Genomic DNA, 26978 nt, shown 5'->3' on the forward strand with positions numbered 1-26978 from the left:
TTTCACAGCTTTGTTTTCTTTCAACGTCCTTATCTGTGGCCCTGTCAGTTAAAGTATTAGTATTCTACACTAACTGTCAACAAATCCCATTAAAAAACCAGCAATGAACAGACCCCACAGTCAAGCATCTCAGTCCTCTACAACCGTGCTAGCAGCTCTGGAAGGCTGCACTTTATCTGTGCTTTGAGCTAAAAAACCATGCTAACATGCTCACAATGACAATGTGAACATGCTGATGTTTAATGTTAACCATGGTCAACATCTTACCTTTACATGTTAGGAAGTTCAGAATGTTTTTCCTTAAATCTAATTTGAGGCTTTCGATTAATATCTCACACCGCACTGCAACTGTTACTCTCCTCTATATAACTCTTTAATTGGATTTAAATGTGTTTTTGTTCTTGCCATATGTTGCTTTTACATTTTGTCTGAATGCCTTTTATGCACATAAATCTAATTAAATTGCCTTGTTGAAATGTGCTTTACAAATAAACTTCACTTGCCTCAAGCTCAGAGAGTAATTCACGTGGCTTTTGGCAAACGTCATATGCCTTTTACTCAGGAGTTAGCTTCCACAGCCACTCGACCATAAGGGCCTGACTAATGGGGTGCTTGTGAGATAGTTGTCCTTTCAACAGGTTCTGCAATTTCTAAAGTTTTGTTAAAATGGCCATTGGCTTCTTGGTAACTCTCCCTGATTAAAGCCCCTTGAGTTTGGCTGGACGGCCTACTTGAAACTTGATTTATAGATGTACATTAAGAAAATACACCAAAGCTATAAAGGCTATGCACTTAGCCAACAAAACTATGTTGTAGGTTAAGCCGTAGCCGATGTGCACCTCCTCAAAAATGTAACTACTAATGAACTACAACTAATGTTGGAGTGGTGGACTTTGATGATTTTAAAGACAACATCAAGGAAGTTGGAAAATGGGACAGTTTTCTTCTCCTTTTTACTTAAACCTTTCCCCATTATTACTATCTTTGTACTTCAGGGCTGTTTTTGACGGAGCAGCTCACATTTCTGAGGCGTGAAATTCACTTGTGAATGTATATGAATGCTTTGTCTTCTCACACACGCACACACACACACACACACACACACACACACACACACACAGCAAAACTAGTGTTGGAGTGAGGGAGAAGGGCAGGTGTTTTAACGCAGCCGTTTCACAGTATAGACGTTCATTTGATGTTTTTCTATTTTCAGACAATGGAGTGAGTCTGAAATGTGATGATATAAATAGTGTTTTCACAATATTTATATATTATAAGCTGATTATTTTATGATGAAGGCCAGAAAAGACATATCTCTAATCTCTAAAAGGGGAATCTGTGTGTGTGTGTGGGTGTGTTTGTATTTTGATTATGTCAGGAACCATTCATCCAATCGACTTCAAACGTGGCGGGTGTGTTGCTGCAGACCAAAGGGAGTGCAGTGTCAAGTTTGGTGAAATTTGAACATGCAACACGTTCAGAATTAATAAATATACTAGAGAACCGCTCTGCAGCAGGCTTATGGGCTCCAATGTGGTAGTGAATTGTCGAAATGGAGTTATTGTCATTATGCAGGTTTGATATATGTTAGAAATGATGTGTTGAAACAGAGTTGAAAGAGTTTAATTGTTTGTGCTGAAGTGTTGAAGAATTATTGTGAGGCAGGTTCAGGTGTGAAGAAGTTTGGGAGACTTAACATAGCATGGTTTATTGCGCCCGGCTGAGGAGACACAGTGCCAGCAAACAACACGTGAACACATCAAATGCCAACACCAAATCTGAAGGATAACATCTTTTGGTCCCTTTTATGTTTCTGTCTTCCCCCTACTGCCTGTAGATTTCCCTATTAGGTCATCTCTAGCTGGCCTTAATCAAGAACAACAAATCTATCTGATGTTTAGACTCCGATGCTTCGTCATATTGGAATCTATTACTATCCATGAGTTGTAATCTAATCTGTGGAGCCAGTAAATTCTTGTAAACATTCTCGTAAGACTCAACCTTGTTAGATTCCCAGAGAACAGTGACATCTCCTAGCCTGACTCCTGAGCTACTGTCTCTACCTTATTAGTTTAACTGTTGTCTCCCTAACAAGCACAGTTACATGGGAGAAATAACTAGAGAGGAAGGTCAGTGAACTTGGTGTCAGCTAATGTCTCCAAGCTAGACCTGTCTTACCTTTCCCTGTTACATCAATTAAGGCCCCTAAGAAAATTCTATAACACTAAGGACTCACTGAATATCTAGCAGTAACTCTGCCATTGTCATGTTGTTTTAGTGTTATTAATGCTGTGTTAGTTGGAGAGACCGGTAAGCTCAGTCAGCAGTGTGCGGCCTTTTAATCGGAGGGTTGTGTGTTCACTCTGTAGCACAATCATTTCAATCTAATTAAGGGTCTCATTGAGATGAGATGTAAGTGCAGAAGTAGGAAGGCATCATTACTTAATTATGATGAACACTTTGACTCAAGCCTGTGTATACACCGTGTTGGTTTTGTGAATACTCACTAACTCACCAAATGTGTTAATCCGCAGCTGAAAGTAGTCCCCAGTATATGCACTATTTGTACCTGCTTGAATAGCATTTGCTAAAAGCTAAAATTGCTCAGCTGTTTGGGGAAATGACTGAGCATTGGACTTGGGGCTGGTAATCGCAGAGCGGTAGAGAAGTCAGAGTGTTGGTCATGTCATGAGATTTGTTGATAATAAGAGAAATATAGATGAATGGCGGCCTAATCCTTTAAATCGGGTACAGTATACCATGGTTTCACTTTATTATTCTCTCTTTCTCAGGTCATTTTTGTCTAGTAAGTTGCGTTGGTGTTTATGTTAAAGATGTTTTTTCTCTTTTTCCTCGCTTTTCTGCATCTCCTACTCAACCCCACCTCATTCAACTCCTCTTCTCTCTGCTTCCTTGCATGTCTCCATCTGTATTTCTTTTCACACCTCTCTCGACTTTCTCACCCTCGCACCTCCTCATACTCTCTCCTTTGCAATTCTTCACACTGTTTTCCCTCTGAATTTCATCCCCCCACCCCACCCCCCGCTCTCTCATCTCCCACTACTCTTCCCACTTCCTTTCCTTACTCACTTTCCCCTTCTTCTGCTGTCAGACTGTTGATCCAGGCGGGTATCGACATCAACAGACAGACCAAAGCGGGCACTGCCCTGCATGAAGCTGCCCTATGTGGAAAGACCGAGGCAGTGAGACTCCTGCTGGACGTAAGTGGAACTTTACTGAAAACTTTCTAGAACTGCCAAACCAGGTTTGAGCTCACTTAAAGGACAATTACAATCTCATAACGACTGTCCAGCATAAGGCGTATGAACACTACAAGGATGAATCCTCCCTTGAATTTAACTTCCTCCACTACTGTAAAATATCTGTGACAGTAACGCTTGTTGTGACATAAAAAGGGGAGGGTTTTTCTATTTACATAAAATTACAATAAAACAAATAGATTTTCTGTTTTCTGTGATGGACGAGTAAACTGTGGAAGATGTTTTCCATACCAAAGACAAATGTAAAGAGTTATTCAAGTGACATCACAAATCCCTGCGGTGCAAAAGGGTTAACCAGCAAAAGGAAGACAACTATAATTTGTATTTCTGATTCGTGGCAGAGGGCAATTAAGTACTTTGACTCACGTGCTATACTTAAGTACATTGTTAAGGTACTTGTAGTTTACAATCAAGTACTTTATACGTCAACTGCACTTAATTTCAGAAGGGAATGTTCTACTTTTTACTCCACTAGATAAACACATCTGATAATCTTAGAAAATACATTAATAAATAAAATGCATAAAGATTAAACCAGCGGTTCACAACCTTTTTTGCTCGTGACCACTATAACCAAACAGGCTTCTTATCATTTTTCAATTGTCTATGAGTTTGCAGTTCAACCGTTTTCCTTTGCATATGTACTGTTACGCACTGTTAACTTTACATTATACTGTTTCATTGAAATAATGGTTCAAGGCCCAAAGAGTCTCTAATATGTCACAAAAAAAGCATAGAGCAAATATTCTAAAACATGATACAAATTGGGGCAGCAGAGCTGATTTCTCTTTTTTCCTCTCCCATTAATCATCTAACAACCCTTGAGATTTATCTTGTGACTCTTTGGAAGGCCCTGACCCCCAGCTACAACAGTTAAATGGTACTTACACAATGATTTATCAGTATTAAAAATCAAAAAATAATAAAAAAGATAATATAGCAACTAAGTAGAATTTTAAATGAATGTTTTTTATCTGTAGCGAGTACTTCTTCCATCACTGAGGTGTATATAGGATTAAAGATAACAAACATCTATGACTGCAATAGAATACTGAACAGCCAAAATGACTTGACTGCTCTGTGAGTGGGAGAGGAAACTGGGCCTGAAGGTAACTGTGGAAAATTGGAAAAGTATTTGGGAAAACCAGACAACGACCATCAATTCAAATTCCTAGTGGTGCTCTTAGGGCCTAAACTAAATCTGGTTTGCTCTGGCAAAAAGGACATTTTTTAGGTTTGTTTTTCAAAATTTTTTCATATTGCAAAGGGATTATCAAATACATTTTAAGAATTTTGAGCTAGATAATTGAACTTCATTTGTGGAAAAACCACATCAGTTACTAATATTTATTCAAAACAGTCACAAACACAGTCTTTTTAATCTTTAAGATACTTTTGACTGCTAGCAAGAAAGCCACCAAATGGACTGTAATTGTTAATTAAATAAACTTTACATTAAGTCTAAAGAATGACAATATGTAAAATCCTGGAAAAGATTGACTTGTTTCTATGACTAGATTTTTATGTAAGTTGTACCCAGTACATATGTCATTGACAGACCCTGTTTGATCCTTCCTATTGTAACAGACAGTCTCATCATTGTGACTATAATGTTATAGGGTTCCTTGGGAAGTGTTAAATCCGTTAAATGTAGTGGGGGTCTGAGGTCTGTTGCCTATTTATGAAAGGGTTTGGAAAATCCCTTCATCCCCATGTGAGGAAGTTGAGGCACAGTTATGAAAAATGGTGCAAAAGCGCAATGCAAAAAAAAGATGGTGGTAATTACTCCTTTGTGCTGGTGACATCAAAATGCCACAGGGGTTTATGAAAACAAGAGAGGCAATATGTTTTAATGACCGTGTGTGTTCCTGCATGACAAACTAACATTGTCATTTAGACCCCCGGCTGTGAAAGGTCATGAGTTTTTGCCCCGAAGCCTCTTCAGACTGTTTCATCTTTGTTCTTCGGCCTACTTTTTGAATGTGATATTGCTCCTCAGCTTTTGCCTGTTTAAGTTTAAAAATAAGAGGTTGTTGTGATTGGTAGAGCAGCTGCAGGGATCACGCATGATGTCTGTAGACATCATGATGGTAAATTATTACACAACTAATGAGTTTAATTAGTATGAAGAGACTAATTTATGCATTTTAAGTAAATGGATACTGTGTGTTTTGATTTTTCTTGTACAAACAGGAACATATGATACCATGTAATAATTAGTAAGATATTATAACAAAGGAAAGTTTGGTTTTTGATACAAACAATAACAGAACAGAATAATAAACCCTCTTGTCTGTTTTCACTTTCCATTTTCCTGCTTTGTGTCTGCGTAATACAAAAATAAAATGAAATAGTCAACATGCCAATCTTCTCCTCTCCTCTACAGAGTGGTATCAACGCCACGGTGAGAAACACCTACAGCCAGACTGCGCTGGACATCGTCTACCAGTTCACTGCAACACAAGCCAGCAGAGAGATCAAACAGCTGCTGAGGGGTAGGAAGGGTGGATGGATGAAGGGAGGGGAGGAGGTAGAGGAGTCAAGCTTGAAAGGATGTACCCTCTTGTAAGAGGAAAAAGAGCAAGATAACGAATGAAGGGTATCTCCCAAAATGTCAAACTACTAAGTGATGCTTCCCAAACAGACAAAATATGAAATGTGTGTGTATATTATCTTAATGGGGAAGATACCATGATGATGAGGTAATGTTGTGTTGAAATGTATTATTGCACATGGAGAATAATGCACATTTACTGTAACGTACAGTATGATTTACTGTCTCTCAGATGCGTCAGCGGCACTTCAAGTTCGGGCTCTGAAGGATTACTGCAACAACTACGACCTGACCAGCCTCAACATCAAAGCAGGAGACGTCATTACGGTAACACACACACACACACACACACAAAATGGCCATTCTCAATGTCAACACACAAAAACAGATTATTCATTATTCATATGGACAGACATACAAACCGAGCATTTTTTTTTGCCATCAAAGCTCAAAGTGATGTTAACCAAGCTCTGATTGTTAACTGTAGTGAGGTTTGAGGCTTTTACATTTCTTTTAGTTTGTTAGTTAATTTAATTCATTAAGAAGGTGTTGTTACTGTAGTACAAAATAATGAAAAGAATCCTAAATTTGCAACAAAGAGTTATGGTTATATATTTTATAATTTTGTTTTCTAATCTTTGCCTTTTTATGAAACACTGTGTAGTTTTTCCTCTGGAAGCCCCAAAAATATTGTTCAAATCTCTTCTCGATTAAACTGCTCACACCTGCATGCAACATGTGATGAAGGAGTAGAGGCAGACATGACCTCATTTGGATAAGGCACAGCCCTGCCACTCCTCATTCTGGTCCCTAGAGGGAGCTGTTGGTTGTGCGCCACTGTTTTATAACTGGAGCAGTATCATATGCAAAATTAAGTGTGGAGAGATGTGAAATTCTATCTGAATTGTGTCCTGTTGTAGCTTGATTGTCAGAAATGTTTAGCAAGTTACTTCTTGCGATCTAAGGTGCTCAGAAGCCAAAACATCTGGAGAAAATCGAGAGTGCAGACTCGGAAAGAAGTGCGTGCTTGATCGGGATTGCACACTCAAATGTGATTCTGCTCTTACACGTGCCTATGCACTCTTAAATGTTGACTGGCAGACTGATTAGCCCTCAGAATTAGTTTTCAGCTCTCTCAATGTTATATTTCCATAGTTTGGTGAGATTACTAATGAATATGCAAGAATGAGTGGTTTCAGCGTGCCTCATTTACTACGAATATGTTTTACAGAAACGTGCATTCACTTGCTACATTGCAGCGCACACCACACTCGTGAATATTAATGAATATTTCTGCAGCCTTTGGGAACTTACTTCAGTAATAAGGAAGCCAAGCAGTGCCTATGCTCCCTCCCTCAGGGTTTGAATGAACAATTAGGCTTTGCTGCTGTCTGACAAAGGGATTTTTAGACAACTCCAAATGCAGTTTTGCATTTCTGTATGACAGGGGAAAAAAAGAATTTCACTTAAAAAAAAGATGTTTCCTTGAGTTTTTCGGAGGCATTTCAGCAACTTTTTGCAGTTACTTTCTTGCAAATTATGCAAATGATGCTTTTTCCATAAACAGTTTATTTTATTTTTTACAATTTATCCAATTGTATGTTATTCATGTGTTTGTGAAACTCAATATTACTGTTGGAAACATCACAGGTTTTGGAGCAGCACCCTGACGGACGCTGGAAAGGCTGTATCCATGACAACAGAACAGGAAATGACCGGGTGGGCTACTTCCCTTCCACCATGGTGGAGGTCATCAGCAAGCGCACAGGTGTGTGTGCGCTCCTATGTGTGTGTATGTGAGAGTGTTGTGTTGCTGCTATTTAAATCATGACCAAGCTGACTGTCCGGATAAAGTGTCAGCCAAGTGTCGTAGGAATATATTGCACACATTTGAACTAAACACAGAAGAAGCACTTGCAGATAGATAGAAAAAAGATGAAAAAGAAGACAGGTGAAAGTTAGCGAATGGATAATTTTCTAGCCTTTGTCATGAACCTGTGAGGAATGCATTTAACCCTACCATCTCATTAGTTACCCTGGATGAATACAGGTTAGACTAAAAATCTAATCAGAGAATTTCTTCTCTTTCATCGCACACACTGTGAGAGAAGGCACTTGTGAGTGGGACAGCAGCACAGTGGTACCAAATACCAAGCTGTCATCCCTGCATTAATGAAGGTGTAATCCAAGCTTAGTGTTTGTGATCCATTTAGTTGTACTTCTACCAGATTTTTTAACTATACTACAACTCTACCTAAGTTTTTAGAAATTCAGCCTGATTGTGAAAGTGCCTGTTAAGCAATGAGAATATAGACACCTACATCATCCACATGTCCCTGACTGATAATGTGTTTTAGTTCTCTTTGATGACACAGCATCACCTGTTGAATTATAAGAGTTCACTTATTTTTTTTCTTGCCTAGAATTAGATGAGATGATTGATACCACTCTCATGTCTTCACAGTAAATATAAAACTATACTGCCAGCAGCCAGTTAGCTTAGCTTAGCACAAACACTGGAAACAACTGAATGGTTAAATGGAGTGTTTGCATGTGTAGCTATAAAAAATGTTAACAGGTTGTCTTACATGTTCTGCAGATACGTAAAAATGACCATATCATTTGAACCATAAAATTCAATTTGGGCCTTACAATTGTCCTGAAGTTGCCTTAAATGTAGCTTAAATCTTTTAATTTTTATTTACATCATTCACTAAAGCTATATATATCACATTTATATTGAGTAGAGTACAAGCTAGTTTTATGTGGGTGAGGTTATGTAGATGTCTTGTGCATTGTTACACATTTTGTCTTTCATCTACTATCACATTTTAACTATGCTAGACTAGAATTTAAAAAATAAATTATGTGAATTAGAAAGACCAACTGGTAAAATGCCTGTGGGGTCGAAGAAGTTAAAGTTCAATATGAATAATGTAGCTAGCTTTAATTTTGGAAATACTTCAAGAGAATAACAATATACCTGCCAGTTATCCAGTTCAATATAAACATATAAGACAGAAAGCAGACTTTAACGGATAGGTGAACATTTTATGGAACATGCTTATTGGTTTAGATGGGACGACTGACACCGCTCTCATGTCTGTAAGCTAAATATGAAGCTGCCGCCAGCAAACCGTTAGCTTAACTTAGCACAGAGACTGGAGACTAGAGGAAACAGTTAGCCAGGCTCTGTCCAAATCTTACAACAACCACCTCTAAAGAGTTAAACACCGCACAGGCCAGCTATTTCCACCTGTTTCCAGTGTTTGCGTTAAGCTAACTTGATCTGCTGCTGTTGTTAGCAGGTAGCATCATACTAACCAAACAGATGTGAGAGCGCTATCCATTTTCTTATCTAACCTGCGGCAAGAAAGCTGACAATATTCATCGAATTGCTTATCATGTAAACTTACAACAAGGTGTATGTGAACCAAGTCAAAGATCTGCCAGGGTTACAGGTATAATTTTTGTGTAATATCTGTCTTTTCATTACTTAACAGGCAAGCTGACCAGGCAATGTGTCAATCTCCCAAATACTTTTTTAACCTTATTTTTCGATTTTATATCGCCATAATGAGCTTTTTAAGTCTCTGGTGAGATTTATAGAGCAAATTCACATATATCCCATCATCCCAAAGAATCACTGCGCAGTCACAAAGAGGCTCAGATGTTTTTAACTCTATTGGTCTATTGGTGTCTGTCTGTAGGTCTGGTATCTCTGTTTGTCCATCCGTCTGTCTCTCTGTAGTGTTGTCTACTTGTCTATGCCTGTCTCTCTGTTTCTATCTGCCTTCATCCCTCGTGATCACAAAATTGTCACTCACCTCTGTTTTTCTCATGATCTTCTCTCATGTAGTTGCCTTTTCTGGTCATTATTCTCTTCTTTGAGTCATTTATATACTGTAAGGGTCCATTTAGCACTATGGAACCAGCTCCAAATCAAGGAAAAAAGATAGTGTTGATCTCTCCTTACATGCAGTGAATTATATTGCAGCTGTGGGTACAGTACAAAACAGGGCACAGCCACACACACTCTTGGGGCTACAGCACCTGTTTTAGCAAGAGGTTTCACCTACTCAAATGTTTTTCATAAATTTTTAAATAGTCTTTTTTTCCTCCATCCCAGTCAGTCTCTTCTACATGTAGTGTACCTCTCACTTGCTCCTTCTTTTTACTCTTCATACTAGCTAATGTACCAACAAATTTTTCTCGAGCACATATAGTAAGCTAGAATAGTGCAATGTAGCAGCTTGTGGATCAGGGCAGTTGACTTCAGTAGCTATCTTGGCTAGGCCAAGTTAATAATAACTATTTTTGTGTAGAACTGTGGCTAGAATGCCTTAGGCTATAGTAAGACAAAAAGTTGGCCCACTTTCACAGCCAAGTGCTAAGTAATGGAACCCACTGAAGTAAAATTGTGTGATGTCATTTTCTAAAGGCAATGGTAGACATTGCTAACATGAAACATAACTATTTTGAATGCACTATAGCTATAAAGCATCACCAACACAGTTTTTTAGATTCTGTCGCTCTTGCAGAAAGTGTAACAGACCTTCACCTCATTCATCTATGCAAGCTTAACAAGTAAGGACCTAAACCCAGCCTAACCTAACATTAACTTAAAGCTAGGTGTAGGTAACATTGGAGAAACTAACAGGAAGTATCCAACAAAAAAAAATCCCACTCCCTCCCAGACACGCATGTAGACAGGCATGTAGACAGGCATGTAGACATAATTTCATTCAGACTAAATTAAATGATTGGCCCATGCTTACAGTCCTGCGACAGCTACAGATACCGGATTATTTTTCATTTTGGTGTCAGAGAGTTGATGTCAGAGAGAATTCCAACAAATATAACAAAAAAGGCTTTTGAAATAAAATGCCTAGCCTAGCTTTAATTTGTGTAAGTAAAGTTTACGCAGCCAACTCACATAAAATTGATTATTATATGGCTCTGACTGTGTGACTCCTGACAATGATTCACAAAGCTTAGTACAGCAAGGAGTGTGGAGTGATGATAACACAGTAGAAGCAGCAGCAGCAGCGGCTACTTTAAAATCCTTTTCACTGTGCGTTGTGTTATATTGCGTGGAGGAGGCTTACGTCCATTTCGGTTTTGCAGTTTAGTGTAAGATAGGAATAATTTATAGTATGTACTTGTCAGTTATACAGTCAGTTCACCAAACTCTGCTCAGACACAACACACTATAAACAATCAACAGGTTATTAGCACACTGGATAGCTAGCTAGTTTGCCAAGTGCACTATTTCACGTTATATGAGCTACACATCCACTTGTAAAAGTAGCATTTTAATAAATCAAAACACTAGCATGTTCAAACAGAGGACATTTTGATATGAATTTGCAACACTTGTGTGGAGTGCTGAGCTAAACATCCTATTTTGGGGATGTATCTGATGAGTTATACAGCCACCAGCGGCATTTAACTACTGAGAGAGGACTAATGGATATACATGTATGGCATAAGAAATCAAATACTGTATACATCCTGTTCCATGAGCATATTGTTGTCTGCTATTACCTGATGACATTCCATAGAACATACTGAATAGATGTTATTTTCTATGTCACAAAATAATACTGAAAGATTCACACACGTGGACACATTTACAAAGAGTAAAAAGGTCCCTCTAGAACATCAGCTAATGTTTATACATCACTAAGACCATCTCCACTTTCACCATCAATCACTTCCCTCTTCACCTCTCCATACATTTCATATTGGTTTGTCCTTGTCTTCTCTTTGTCCTCCCGCCTTTAACATCTGCTGCGGCCTTCACCACCTTTGTTTTCTTTGTTTAATTTTGTAACTTCGGCCTTTGTTTTTAATTTTCCTTTTTTCCCCCCCTTTTCTTATGTGTAATTCTCTGTTTTGTCGTTTGTCTGTAACGTGGCGGTGGTTCACTGTTGGCTGGTTGTGTGTGTGTCGGTGTGTCGTCACGGTGGGTGTAATCTAGGTTTGGCCAGCACAGTCATTTGCACTCAACAGTTTCAAAAGATACCGCTGGTTCCTCCGGCGACGGTTGCCCCTGCCAACGCGGTAGTCAACGGCAACGACACCACGTTCCATCAGATCCATATCCTGCCTCCACCGCCTCCTCCTCCACCACATTCCCATCAGCCACTGCTTCCACTTTTCACTTCCTTTGGCTATAACAAGTCGCCCGTGACAAGCCCACAGGGAGACACACCCACTGCCCCAGGTACACACCCCCTTTTTCATTATTAATATTATTATTATTATTATTATTATTATTATTATTATTATTATTAAAGCTTCAAGGGATGCTTTCCTCTGGTGTTTATTATTAAGTATCTGGATAAAGGATAAAAACTCTATCTATTTTCTATCTATTTCTGATTGGTCATGTAAGATTTTAATTGGTGTTTTAAATCTTCTAAGAAGGCATCCATTGATGTTTTCTGTTATGGATCATTATTTATGTAATTTTATGTAATTGTGTTGCTCATATTGTATAACTTTTGTTTTTCTGTTTTCGCTGTTGTCATCTCCATTACTGAGAGCCAGAGTCAGATTTTAGACTGGAGTCTTAAGTGTTTAGGGCACTATCTTCAATGTGGGCTTACTGGACATGCAGTATGTGATAAAAGATGAAATATATATATATATTTCTTGGTCATTGCACTCTGTTGTTACACAACATATGACCAAAACGTATCCCACAAAAGGTCACTTGATAAACGTTTGTTTTGAAAGGCCCTATTTACAATTGTCATTTGAAGTGTTTCATATTTGGATACATTCCAAATGTAATTTAATACACTTTCATTAACACTTAGCAACATATATGTATTATTAATGCATCTCCGTTTATCGCATCAATTTTGGTTTTCCTGGGCTGTGTAAATCAGGTTAGGCCCTACTCCAGACAAGAGGGTTAATAATAGAGATGTGCCAGTGTACCCATTTAATATTTACTGATGGAAATAACACTGCTAACAATATATAATAATATATGAGAGATGTAATTTAAGGCCAAGTCATAACTTTGGTCTTTTTGACCCTTTAGACCCCAGATTATGCCAGTTATTTAATTTCACGGCTACTGAATTAATGTTTCTGTCAGTCTCATGTGAATCAGCATAAATGAGGCGTCACAGGGCCAAAATCAACCACAAAAAACATCTCAGCACTATATTTGAATGTATTTATGGCTTGCTCTGTAAGAAGACATGTCTTTGTAAAAAATGTAAAGTCATGCCCCTCTTGTGCAGGTGTGGTCACTGCTTTATCACTTCTGCCAATAAGAAAACAGCTCTGCAGGAAGGACAACAAGTTGATAAAGTAATGCTAATGCAGTGGTGTGTGCTGACATTTTGACCCACCCCAAGGGGGAATCTTTTGAGAATTTCTTTGCTATTAAGGAAGAATAGATGTCAAGTGGGAGGAAAGCTCACCATTTACTGACCTCTGTTCACCTGAGTTGGTTTGTGCTTTAGTTTATTGTATTGGTTCCTTGTTTTGTTGCAGTTCTTTTTTTTTTCTTCTTCCTCTTCGTTCTTTCCTCTTTCCCTGTATATCACCACTGTCCCAACCACAAAGACAGCCCCTCTAGTTTCTTAAGCACACACACATCATATATATAACCCCTGACCAGACTGTGTGGACAAGCGTGTTTTCCTGTTCCGTCCCTGTCCTGAGTGTTTTTGTCACGTCTGATCATTTGAACACCACTTTCTCCCCACCTTACACTTATACCCTCAATGTGTGTGTGTGAGCGGTGGTGGGGAATGGTCTGTACCAGGCTGTGGATGGGTGAATAAGTCTAGAACAGTTCTGAATGCTCTTAATCACAGTTTAACATAATTTGAAACTACACAATGAGTCTCAGGGAAGTTATCACTTTTGAGTAAAAATATACAGCTGTTTTCTGGATTGGAGTTGTTATTTAGATGACAGCGACGTTTGTCAGAGACTTATTTGGAGCTGTTGCTCCAAAAGACAAGCTTTTAAGGCATTAACAGGTGATATTAAAAAATTAAATGGTATCTGGAATAATGTTAATTCATTTGTAACAGTCTTTTGCGTTTGTGCAGTCTTGGATTCTTGAACACCATGTGCTAAATATATGCTGAAATTATCTATGCAAAGATTTGCAAGTTATACAATGTAAAATGTGGAGTGTTATGTAAGAGACACAAATACATTGTTAGAAAATATCACCCAGGATGTTTTGCAGGTAAGGTATTCACTGACTGTAAACTCTCTACTCTGTGAATGGAACACCATTTTGTTTCCTCCAGGAGAATACATCCCTTTAGACACATGTTCCTTTCATACACTAAGTCCAAAAATGGGATTGCAGCACCCAAATAAAGAAGAATATAATGCTTCTACTTATAACTACATCAGGTTAGTACATTGGTTGAAACAAATCAAAGCCTGTTCAAAGTCTTTGAAAACAGACTGCACAGTTCTTTGAGGTCACTTGGAGGGATGCAAAATGGCCACAAGAAGGAGCTGCGACATTACAAATGGAACATTTTAATGTGTGTGTTTCTCTGGAGCACTGTTGGTCACACATATAAACCATTTATAAACCCTTATTAAGATGGTTATAATGGTTTATGATACTCTCCAAATGCACTACAGCAGCCCCATTCTGAATAAGGCTTACATATATAATCACACACGTATGGATGCATTATATATGTATGTGTATGTACATTATGGCATATATGTGTATATACGCAGATATTCATGTTATGGATTTATTTATGTACTATGGGTATATAAATGTTTTCATATATCTATATATATATGCTGTATTTTTTCTGTGTATGTGTGTGTGAGCATGTATGTGAGAATGAAAGTATGGTGTGTAAGTGAGTGTGAAACTTATCCTTTTAATAACCTCCCTTATCCGCTTTTACCCGATCACCCTGCTCTCCTACTGGCCCCTCTGCAATTTCTGTCTTGTTTAGCGGGTAGGTTTGGAATTTATTTAATTAACCCCACTTTACTCTTAGTTTTCTGAAAACATAAACCCGATTACAATGCCTGTAATCTGCCAAAGCAGTTCATAGTGAGAGTCTTTAAGTGAGGTAGTTTGCGCATTTAGTATATTGGACAAATTCTGTATGTGGCATTGACAGTTGCAGTGCAAATTTACTGCACATTTTTAGATGATGGAGTGGATTGGTAAAAATTTATATGGACCTCTTTTTTTTTTCATAATATCAGATTGAAATAACTAGTTGACAAAAAAACAAAACTAATTCTAAGTGCTAAATCTTTTGTAAAAATATTTTTATTCTTGTCTTTATTAGTGGTTTCATTGTAGCAACAAACTCAAGTTTAGGGATATGTAAAAGTTGATTGTTAAAAGATTTAATTAAAGCAGCACTAACCAATTTTTTGTGTAATGTAAGAGCCGTTGCTTGTAGTGATGAACCCATAGAGAGTTATGAGTAGACTCCACAATTCCCCTTTTTGAAGCTTTGTAGCCTCTTTTAGCTAATTGTTGGTTTTAAGGCCTTTACGTTCCTTTACCTAGCGCCAAGAAGCAGGCAGACAAAGTTAGTGACTAGCTAGTGAACATAGTGTAGCATTTAGCAGCTAAGAGTAAAAAAAGATTTTCTCGTAAATTTGTGAGTTTTATTGCGTAAAATTACCACTTTAACCTCAGGCAATATCCTTTTTTTTCTCTCTGAAATTGTGAATTTTCAGCATATTACCCCCCTCCCACGGCTTCCTAAGTTTAGAAGAATTCAAATACGCAGTCGTACTATCAACTTTATAAGGTGATAATTTGTCAGTGTTGTGTTTTCAGCTTTTTCTGCTGCCCCAAAATTGACAAAAGCATAAATTACCGCTGCTTTAAAGGATAGCAAGGCTTCCAAAGCCAGGTTAGGGTCGGTTAGCGGCTAACAGTGGTGTTCTGTGTTAAAGGTTGTCGCGGCTCAGAGGCAAGTCCTCACAGCTCTCCCACCCCGTCCAGCGGGCCCCATGGAGGCTCCAACGAAGAGATCTGGGTACTGCGCAAGCCAGTGGCAGGTAACGAAGCCGCGCTGCGCTGAGCCCTCAACCCCTGACTCCTTAAACTCTGACCAGGGGTCAAACAGTATCTGGCATTCGTTCAAACGAATATTTTCCGCCTGGCACTGCCTTTCAATCCAATCCATTTCTTTGAGCTGAAGAATGATGTTGTTTGAAGGCTTTCAGATACTCTTTGGCCCGCTCCTGACAGTCCCCCATGTCCTGCTTATCCCTCCATCTGAAGCTTAGCTGAACTCCGTGGCCTCATGTGTAGGACTGCAGCCATCTGCATCGGTCCACAGTCTGTTTGTCTTTCCAACTGGATGTATGGAGATGTTTTCGTGTGAGAGAGAACAAGAAAACTTAGGAAAGAGAGACAGGAAGAGTGAGCGAAAAGGTGTGTGTGTGTGTGTGTGTGTGTGTGTTGTGTCTGTTTGAAAGCGAAAGGTGTGTCTTGTTTACTCCACTTCCATGTTTGTCACTCAGTCGTCCGTCAAACTGTCTGACTGTCCGTCCGTCCTGTCCATCCAACCACACGCTGCCCAGTGCATTTCAAAGGAGAGTCACATCTGTTACCACGTTGCTTTGGCTATCAGGTTAAACCACTCAATGTGTGCCTCTGTGTGTGTGTGTGTGTGTGTGTGTGTGTGTGTGTGTAACTGAATGCATCCATCTGTCTGTTGCATGTGTGCATTTGTTTGCATAAAATCTATACATATTGTTTGGGTGGTTGCATGCGTGTGTGAATGTACGTGTGTGGTTTTGTTTGTATGTGTGTGTTTGTGTGTGTGTGTGTGTGTGTGTGTGTGTGTGTGTGTGTGTGTGTGTGTATTGCAGGTGGAGACCGCAGCAGCTTGGGTAGTTCTGGAAGTGTGACCAGTGTGAGGTCGTCGGGCAGCGGTCAGAGTGCCGGCAGCACCGCACATATCCTCCATGCACAGGCTGAAGGGGTTAAGGTATGGCATCTCTATCCCAGTGAATTCCTTGTAGAGAATTGTGTAAATTAGTAATTTTGGTACACTGTTAATTTCATTGACTTACCAGCGTAAGGCTGTATTCAGACAAAAGCTTGCGTTGCGGCAATTAGCTGCTAGTTGTGTGGCGGTCTGTGGGGGTGCGGGTGTGCTTATTTGTGCTTTAGAACGTAACCGCATCAGAAAATAGCATTTTATTTCTCTGATTCACTGGCTTTCACGCTACCGCCGCTCCTTCTCCTCATTAATTCTATAGAGTTGCTCAACCAGCGCTGCTCTCAAACACATGAACACAAACAAAAAATAAACTCCTTGGCTACTTTATATCATAGACTTCAATGATATTTCAGATGACTGTGGAGCTCTGTGGCCAGATTGGCCGCCGCAATTAATGCTTCTCTGCAACACCAACTATTCATTATTCAAATTAAAGTCTGCTTCATCTGGTCTCTGTTGATATGCTTCGATCCGATTGGATCGACAGATATCGGGCAACCTAAGTAACCCACCAACTGTCGTCACATTTTGATTCAAATGCTTGATTGGTGCACAGATGTACATTGCATTGCGTCTTTTTCCAATTGAGTCCCGCCAACTTCAAGCTAGTGAGAGTCTAACAAAACAAAAAATATAAAAATCACTCATATAAAATAATCAGAATGGTTCAAACTTTGGCAGAAAGCGTTTATGTTGTACCCCATCACTCTTAGTAAGAAGCTGAATGAGAAAATTGGTTTTCATGGTCTTTAACTCTTGGATCTGAATACTTCTTTCACCACTGATGAATTATGAATGAATATATGTTGGGTTTTTAATGGAGCAGTTCTTTCAAAAAACAAACAAACTCATATTTGCTTGTAATTCTGTAAAACTTTATTTCTGGGAAACTTCCTGGGTATAATTATTTCCTAGGAGGTTCACTGGCAATAACTATGTAATGTTAGCAAATTATGGTCCTGCTAAATAAAGTGCTACTGATGTTAACAAAGTCAGTAAATTACAAAATGAAATGAGAAATTAGTTTCTGTAAAACAGAGCAAACACACACACACAGACAGGAGACAAACTGAAAGAAAAACCTAAATACTTGAGTGGAGAAACACAACACATGCAGTTGTGTCTATCCAGAACCTGATGATGAGTCAGTCATATGCTATGGCGCTACAGCAGTGCCTCATAGTACAGACTTGGAGGCTCTCCCTCATCCCTTCGCTCTTAGATATGCAGACATTTATACAACCACAGAGATGGTGTTCTGTGAGTGTGTTCGTAGTCTGAAGCTGTCTCTCAAAGTGTTTCTTACTCATAAAAACAGCCAGCTGCACATGTTGTACATTTTCAGCAAGGGTCCTGTTAAGGAACTGCAAGTGAGACACTTTTTAAACCTACTGAAACATCCATGCAGCAAAATTAGACCCAATTGCATCGCAGATGAACTGGTAGCATCTGTCTTTTCTGCGTCTCTCTCTATTCATTTATTATCAGCACTAGTCAAAATCAGTCAGATTTTTATTGCACTGCTCGCACTGGAAGCTTCAGAGCTGAGATTTAGATGTGATGCGATGTGTAATGTGGCAGCAGTCGTCATACAGACAGACTTTCCCACTGAGATCGATCTTCTCTGAGATGATGAGGTTTTAGAATTGGCATATTTTGTTTCTTAATGAGAAGGCAAAACTGTACCCAACCAATTTCCTTTCTTCCCTGCTAAGGGTACATTGTTGTGTAAATGTATCACTGTCCCCTTGGGGCCAATATACAGTATGACCATGAAATGGAGTTTGCTCATCATACAGTCTGAATCACTAGATAATATATCATGGCGTGTTATGATTCACAGTAGAATAAACTCATGTAAGGGCAAGTTATTATATGATAATGAATAATTTGCCACTGTGTATGTGCTATGTTAAACTGAGACTATGTAACATTTGAAAGAAGAAATACACATTCTTTCTCTAACAAATGAAAAGTTAAATTCATTAATAATAAAACACCCTTTCTCAAATTTACTTGGGCTTATGGTGGCTAATGATAGCTAACACTAGATAGTTTTAGATGCTTTTAGTTGCTGTGTAATTAATTGACATTACTTAGTCAATTTGTTTAATTTATTAATCTTTTCTATTTGTTTCGTTACATTTTAGCATGACAACAGAAAAACACTTGAGTGGATTTATCACAAAAGTAAAACAAAAAGTAAGCATAGCATTTCCTGCTGTGGTCCTATTGGCCTATTCAGCTTATCCAACGAAGGTTGAGGTCAAGGGCAACTGGACTTGGTTGAAGATACTAGAAGACGTTTCGTCCCTCATCCAAGAGACTTCTTCAGTTCTGACTGACTGCTAGGATTGTCGATACCACTGGTTCGTTAGTGCTCCTGGCTGTGTTAACGACAGTCGTTACGGTCGTTAGAGCCACCCGTGGCCAAGTCTGAACGACCAGCGTTGGAGTCTTCACCTGAGGCCAAGAGGAAATGCTCAGTTTCCTGGGAAGTGATGAAAGGACAGCATTGTAAGTGGGGGATAAGTGGTGTCGTAGACCCCCTTCTCTGTTCAGCGACGGCTTCTCAACCCTGGTGTAGATGCTTCCTTGACACCTCTTTCAAACCATCCATCCTCTCTATCTAAAATGTGCACCTGGTGGTCCTCAAACGAGTGTCCTCTGTCCTTCAGATGTAAATAAACTGCAGAGTCTTGACCTAAGGAGTTGGCCCTTCTGTGTTGAGCCATGCGTTTGTGTAGTGGTTGTTTAGTTTCCCCAATGTACAGTTCAGTGCATTCCTCACTGCATTGGATTGCATATGCTAGATTGTTTTTCTTGTGTTTGGGTGTGCGGTCTTTGGGGTGTACCAGTATTTGTCTTAGCCTGTTCTTGGGTTTAAAAAACACAGCGATGCGGTGTTTGCTGAAAATCCTACTGAGTTTCTCTGATACTCCAGACACATATGGAATCACAATGATGTTGTGTTTGACCTTCCCCTGTAGTGTTGGTCTTCTTCCTGGATTTTGTGGCTGTTTTCACAAAGGTCCATTTAGGGTATCCACAGGCTGTAAGTGCCCCCTTCAGCTGGTTCTGTTCCTTCTCTCTGGTTTGCGCACTTGTTGGTATGCGGTCCGCTCTGTGGTGCAGGGTTCTGATGACCCTGTGTTCCAGACATCTTCTCACGTGAACTTGATGTTACTGTCCACAGAGTTGATGTGTTCTGTGAAGGCTTGCACTTCTTGGCTTTTAATTTTGACCCAGGTGTCGTCCACATATCTGTACCAGTGGCTCGGTGCTGTTCCTCTGAAGGAGTTGAGGGCTTTTCCCTCCATTTCTTCCATGTAGATGTTAGTCACAATAGGTGAGACTGGTGAGCCCATGGCACAGCCATGCTTTTGTCTGTAGAATCCTCCGTTGGATCGGAAATAGGTGGTGTTTGGACAGAGGTCAAGTAATTTACAGATCTGGTCAGGGCTGAGGCTGGTTCTGCTGTTTAGCTGTTTCCTTATGGATTCTACTGCCTCTATGGTGGGGATGCAGGTGAACAAAGAGGTCAAATCATAGGACACCATGCTGTCATCTGGGTCCAGTTTCAGTCCTCGAACTTTGTTTACAAAGTCAATAGAGTTTTGGATGTGGTGGCGCGTGTTTCCAACCAAAGGGGCTAAGATGGTAGAAATGTGTTGTAGGTGACCGAGTTGATGCTGCTGATAATTGGCCTGAGTGGGTCTCCTTCTTTGTGTATTTTGGGTAGTCCATATATGCAAGAAATGGCTTCTCCAGGATACAAATGGTAATACTGTTCCCTGGTGATGGAGTTTTATTTCTGAAGTTGTTGTAGACATTCTATGGCCTTCTTCTTGTACCCGCTGGCTGGGTCCCGCTTCAGTGTCTCATATGTGTTTGTGTCCAATAGTAGTGTGTTGACTTTGTCCTGGTAGTCCACTGCGTTAAGGACTACCGTGCATCTTCCTTTGTCCGCAGGTAAGATGGTGATGTTTTGATCCTTGATTAGTGATGTCACAGCTCTCCTTTCCTGGATGGTGAGGTTGGAAGGGAGTGCCTTCGCATTAGAAAGGGCTGCCAATACCTTTAGCCTGGGCTGTTCTGCTTCTTTTTCGGTCTCCAAGACAATTCTCCTGTTTTGTTTGCGTTGCTGGCTCTTGTTTGGAGGTTTTTTGGAGGAATTTTTGGGTCTGTCTTTCTTTGCTCTTGTTGTGTTAAGATAGCTGTGCTTTCTTAATGAAATCCATGACCTTTTCTAGTACTGTACTGGGCAGATGTGTTTCCAGTTTTTGGTGTAAGTTGTCTGATTCTTTATTCAGGGCTTCAGTGGTGAAATGGATCTGTCTCACGCTCTCATTCAGTAGCTGGTGTTGCGCTTTCTCCAAGATTATACCGGCTCTGTGTCCTTTCATCGTGGAGCGTAAGGCTGTTGGGTATGATTTTGTGTTGTCAACCACGTCCAGTTGCCCTTGACCTCAACCTTTGTTGGATAACTATGACCAAGTGATAAAGTTCCACTAATCAATATCAACAATGGATCAAATGTGTAATGTGAAAGTGGTCACTTGTATTGACAAACCTTTTAGCACCTTTCAGCTCATCGTTTTGGTTTTATGACAGAATGTAACTGTTCTGAATCACTCTCCCCGCTCGTATCAACCCAGCAGTTGTTCAAAGTGAGAAACTGACCTGCTCAGCAGCAAACGGCAATGTTAGCAGCTAGCTGGTGAACATAGTGGAGCATTTAGTGACTAAAGAGCCAGTAGAGACCAATACAGAGCTATAGAGGGTGAATATTGGACTTAAATACATCAGGTGGCCAGAAACATGACTCCAAATGAATGCTAATGTGTTTACGCCTGCTGGATGTGAAAATAGGCAACTGTTTGCTAAAGCTGAAATTATACTTCTCATATTATACACCTAAATGACACCTCTCTAATCTCAACAATGCTTTGTGCAGAACAAGTTGATTGGTTCGTCAAATTGGAGGTGAAAACAAATGTAAATGTACGACAAACAAGCATAAAAGGAACAGGCACGTTTGGATAAGCAATTCCAGCTTTGCACAACTACTTAAAAGGTGACAGTAGGTGTGTTCAAGATGACTGCGGCTGACTTTTGCCGACTTAGTCTAACGAGAGCTGAACAAAAAGTAAGTTGTTCATGTATGTATTTGTGTTTGTGTTTTTGCAGCTTCTAGCCACAGTCTTGTCCCAGTCTGCCAAAGCCAAGGAGCACCTACTGGAGCAGTCCAAATCTGTGGAGCAGCCTGCAGGTAGGACAGGGCAGTACACAGAGGCTGATCCCAGTTTCTGTGGTTCACTCTAATGAGTTTACTTACAGTAGGATCTTTAGACTCATTATATAACATGAATTCACAATAACCATACTTGAAAGTGTGAGAAGGAGGGAAAGGGGAATGTTTGAAATAAAGGGAAAATGATTAAAACCAGGGAGAAAGAGAGTCGGGTTAGAAAAATAGGAGTCATAATCCACTGGTATTTTAAAAGATGTCATATCACTTCTACACACACAAACACAGATACACACATGCACACAGAACTTGGCTGGGTTAACAGACAGATGGCCAAGGCAGGGGATGTAGGAGGAGATGCAGGAGGGTGTAATTGGTTACAAAGGTTTGTTATATCTTGGTGAGCAAGAATTTGATTGGTTCCCTATTGAAGCAATGAAGGAGATTGGCCTGAAATCATATGTTGATCGATGTGATAGGGCGACAGCTTGAAACTGGCCAATGGTCTTTTTCCAACAGGCCCCACCAGCTCCTCTCGGACATCAAGCCAATCGGGCTGTCCACTCCACGAAGCGCCTCCTTACGACGCCACGGCAACCAGGAAGGGGGAGGGGCCAGGCGAGGGGAAGGTAGGACAGTCGCAAATTCCCACAGATTCAGTCCTCTCTACCTCTTTCTTACAATCACACATGAGTCACACACAGACATTCACCACTATCAACGTCTGACTGCAGCATGATGACAATGTAACTTCTCAGTCACCTTAACCACGACCCTCTCACTCTTGTACGCACACATCCAGACTTTTCTGTATCATACACACACACACACACACACACACACACACACACACACACACAAACACACCAAGATGTCCCAGCGGTTTCTTTCACAACTGGCCTCGTCTGTTCTGCGAGTGTTCGGATGCAGCCATGACACGGTGAGTGTGTGAATGGAAGATCTCCGGCTCAATCTTGTATGAATCTGTAAACACAAAATGTTGTGAGAGAGAGAGAGATAGAGAATCCTGTCCTTTTGTTTGTTTATCTGCTACCTGCTATTCATCCTTATTCACTACTTTTAGTTGCAGCTTCTCTTCTTCCATTGCGGTATTTTTCTTCTTTTGCAGAGATTAATGTCTCCCAATTGATGGTTGGTATGTGCGCCTGAGGCAGGCGTAACTCTAGTTAAATTATCGGTGTGTGTGTGTGTGTGTGTGTATGTGTGTTTGTGCTGGCAGGTGCTCAGCAGTGTGCATGTTGTGGGTGGACTAGCTCAGCACAAGAACTGTGAAATATGAGCTTACACCATGTACAGTAAGCTGTTGTTTACTGTAGGTATTTGGTGTGTGTGTGTGTGTGTGTGTGTGTGTGTGTGTGTATACGTGTGGGCCAACATTTAGGTTCACGTCTCATTGTATAATAATGTCAAGCTTGATAAACCAATGAGCATATTTAAATAGCAGGTGGTCGTGGTGGTCGTGTGTGCATCGCTTGCCTACAGTGTGTGTGTGTTTGTGTGTGCTCTCATGTAAGCCATGTTCTCACGGCCATCTGTTAGCTAGAGTCCTGATTCTTCGGCACCCATCGTCCTAATATTTCCCTCGGCAGGGTAAAGACGATGAAATACGTCCCACAAACCAATCAGCTTTGAGGGACAGTGTGGAGGAGGAGGGTCACAGGTAGAGATAAAGAAGAAGATGAAGAGACATGCAGGAAGGAGAAAGACAGAAGGGATGTAGGACTTAAAAGAGAAACAGAGTGTGTGGGGAATAGTCAGTCAGTCCTGTAGCTGTGCTCCCTGCTGTCAGCCATCAGCATTTAGAGCAGGGCATTGCAGCAAATCAACAACTATTTTCACCAGGTTGTATATCTGTGGTCTCTTACAGCTGATCAGGATTGGGTTGCACCAGCTACTGTGGCTTGAAGGCACATGAATATGTACCCAAACCATCTATAAGTTTTACCTCTTCAGACTTTTTGCCTTCTCGTTGCACCTTTAAAGAGGTGAAGTTGTGCCAGAATTCCCTACACCAAACAGCAGACAGACAAAGTTAGCAACTAGCTATTGAACAAAGTGGAGCATTTAGCAGCTAAAGAGCCAAATTTCCCCCAGGAGTGGGTGGAGACCAAAAACAGAGCTAATAGGAGAGGGAATATTGGACTTCCATTTGCCAGGTGGACAGAATTATGACTCCTACATGAATGATAATGTTGCTCTGTGACTGCTGGATACGTACATTAGCAACAGTTTGCAACAGCATATCAACTTAAAAGGTGATGTTGTGTTTACTGCTTGTTTCTGCTGTTATTAAACCGCCTATTAATGAAGTGTCATGTGTATACTCCAAACTGGTCATAGCAAGTTACATTAGTTCTGTCAGTTGGTTTATCTACGCAACAGCTACACCTGGCAGTTAGTAGGTGTAAATAGCCTACTTAGTAACAACTAATCTCGAAATAGAAATGTGCTTGTGCAGTGGAAGCCTTTTAAATTTAGTGGTGAGTAAATCTCCACTTAACACTTATCTTATAACTAGGTTAAGTTTGAACTCAACAGCTGGTGCAACTTGCTCCAGGCAGCTAGATTATAGATCAAGCTTATATTTTTTATATACTTTTATTTGTATGTTTTTATATGCACATATTTGCGTAGTTTTCTTTTGTAAATATTTCATACTACTACATACTACTACATACAACAAAGTTAAAGGATTAAGCTATATTTTTAGCTTTGGCTTTGTTGTTTATCCTGTCTTACCAGGCACGACAATTTGTCTTTACTTTCCTGTAAAGTGTCAAATGCAAATTAGCCTGCTGCTGCTAATCTGCATTTCTTGCTGTAGGATTTGAGAAACTGTAGGCAGGGCCTTTCCCCTTCCTAACTTTAGCCTGGTTTTCACTACAGGGCTAAGCAGGGCTAAGCAGAGTTATTCTTTGACTTTTTCAGGAGCCAGTTGGCTTATAAAAACTGGACTGAATCCTTATAATATCCATAAATGTATAAGAACTAGTCTTTGTGACATCAGTTAAGATATACTGATGATAGATATGGTGAACAGTTTCTTTCTACAGTACATTTATTGTGGTCCCAGTTTGGCCCTCCTTGGCCCTGCTGAGAAAAAGTGGCTGTTAAAGAAGCAGACACGTAGCCAGTGACAGCATACCCCCTGTCTTCTCTCCCGTAGAGCTCAGAGGCCGTTGTCCAATGGCTGAGCGACTTTCAGCTGCAGGTCTACGCTCCAAACTTCCTGGGCGCTGGGTATGACTTGCCCACCATTAGCCGAATGACCCCGGAGGTAAGGCAACTGAACCCTGACCCCCGAACCCCCGTGAGGTCACTGTCACCTCCAAGGACCACAATGGCAACAAGTCTGCAAGACTTTGATTTGTGCTGTCTTTGTGTTTTCAAAATGCATGTATATAATTTCCTGCACAAATCCTCAAATGAGCACATATAAACCACTCAACTAAACTGACCTGAGCTATCCTTTCCCTGCCTCCTGCCAAACCTGTCCTGGTTGAACCTTTCACTTCTCACCCTTGACCTGTGTCTCTCTTAAAATTTAATAAAAATATTATTGTCATGCCTATGGTAATTACAATTGTGTCAAGCTACTGGATAGGATGTCTACTTTAGCTAAAATGTTTGACTAAATAAGACTCTGGAAAATACGAAGCTACTACCAGCAGCCGGTTAGCTTAGCTTAACACAAAGACTAGCTGTTTCCCTCTGTTTATAGTCTTTGCACTAAGCTAATGTACTGGCTGCTGGTGGCAACTTCATTATTACATATCACGGTGTACAGGCGTGAGAGTGTTATCTAACTGTGTATTTTCCGAAAGGGTACATTTCCAATAACCTCAGCTTGTGGTTTAAAAGCTGTTATTCACGTGAAATTAAACATAATAAAACAAAAGGTTACTCATAATACCAAACCCACTGAGTAACAACACCCACCTCTGCATTTTAACCACTTTTAGCTAAGCGTTTTGGTAACCTATGTTTGCTAACATGTTGACCATAACAACTACTGTACAAAAGACGATTGTTGTGGGTTAAAGTGAGTTGCTGTCCCCTAGTGGTCAAAAGTGCCTCAGTGCAGCTTTAATTAACAAGGACAACTGATCAAGGAAAACTCAAAGTTGGACCTGTCTGTTTAAATGAAAAGCAAAAAAAGCTATATTCTAATGATTTATTTCTGTAAGAAGCAAAGAATGTTTACCCACAGAAAGTGATGATTTTTGAACCAGAGGGTTGTTATGAAAAGGTGAGGACCTCTGGCATAAAAATGACTTGTGCTACACTGTGAGAGTTTTCCCACAATACATTTTTTTAAAGAGCGATATGATGTCATTGGGGTTATCTCAGGTTGGGCTTGAGACTTTCAATGTTTAACAGTCAGCCTTTGTTACAAACATAGGGTGTGGAGTTTAAAGGACATGGACTTCTATCACATAGGGAGGGTCTAATAAAAAATACTACTGAGCTGCATTATGGGAAATATGGGATCCATTTTTTATAGCTTGACCCATGCTCACAAGTCTCTGAGCAAGAGTCCAAGTCAAGTCTCAAGGCTCTGAGCTAGAGTCCAAGTCAAGTCTCAAGTCTCTGAGCAAGAGTCCAAGTCAAGTCTCAAGGCTCTGAGCTAGAGTCCAAGTCAAGTCTCAAGTCTCTGAGCAAGAGTCCAAGTCAAGTCTCAAGGCTCTGAGCTAGAGTCCAAGTCAAGTCTCAAGTCTCTGAGCAAGAGTCCAAGTCAAGTCTCAAGTCTCTCATGGTTATAATGAATGTTGTATGACCTGCTGTGTTCAAACCAGGCTGCTAATAAAACTGTGTTGCAGTGCAACACTGAAGCTTCGATACACGCTTCAAACCCCTGGACTACAATCCCATTG

General features: G+C 40.1%; 1 protein-coding gene across 5 annotated transcripts in view; it reads left to right on the plus strand.

Moving 5' to 3' along the window:
- caskin1 (CASK interacting protein 1) overlaps positions 1–26978 on the plus strand; it is a 122917-nt gene that overhangs the window by 80840 nt on the left and 15099 nt on the right. For 3 of the 5 annotated variants that reach the window (XM_046074699.1, XM_046074669.1, XM_046074676.1), the window contains exons 7-16: positions 3113–3221; positions 5668–5776; positions 6068–6162; positions 7486–7603; positions 11819–12064; positions 15775–15879; positions 16699–16817; positions 22023–22104; positions 22603–22712; positions 25271–25381. In XM_046074699.1, the coding sequence (XP_045930655.1) occupies positions 3113–3221; positions 5668–5776; positions 6068–6162; positions 7486–7603; positions 11819–12064; positions 15775–15879; positions 16699–16817; positions 22023–22104; positions 22603–22712; positions 25271–25381 (1204 nt within the window). The remainder of the gene's footprint in view (positions 1–3112; positions 3222–5667; positions 5777–6067; positions 6163–7485; positions 7604–11818; positions 12065–15774; positions 15880–16698; positions 16818–22022; positions 22105–22602; positions 22713–25270; positions 25382–26978) is intronic. The other 2 variants (XM_046074690.1, XM_046074683.1) reach the window with 2 other exon arrangements.

This window comes from Micropterus dolomieu, linkage group LG02, assembly GCF_021292245.1.
Source record: "Micropterus dolomieu isolate WLL.071019.BEF.003 ecotype Adirondacks linkage group LG02, ASM2129224v1, whole genome shotgun sequence".
Taxonomy (NCBI): domain Eukaryota; kingdom Metazoa; phylum Chordata; class Actinopteri; order Centrarchiformes; family Centrarchidae; genus Micropterus; species Micropterus dolomieu.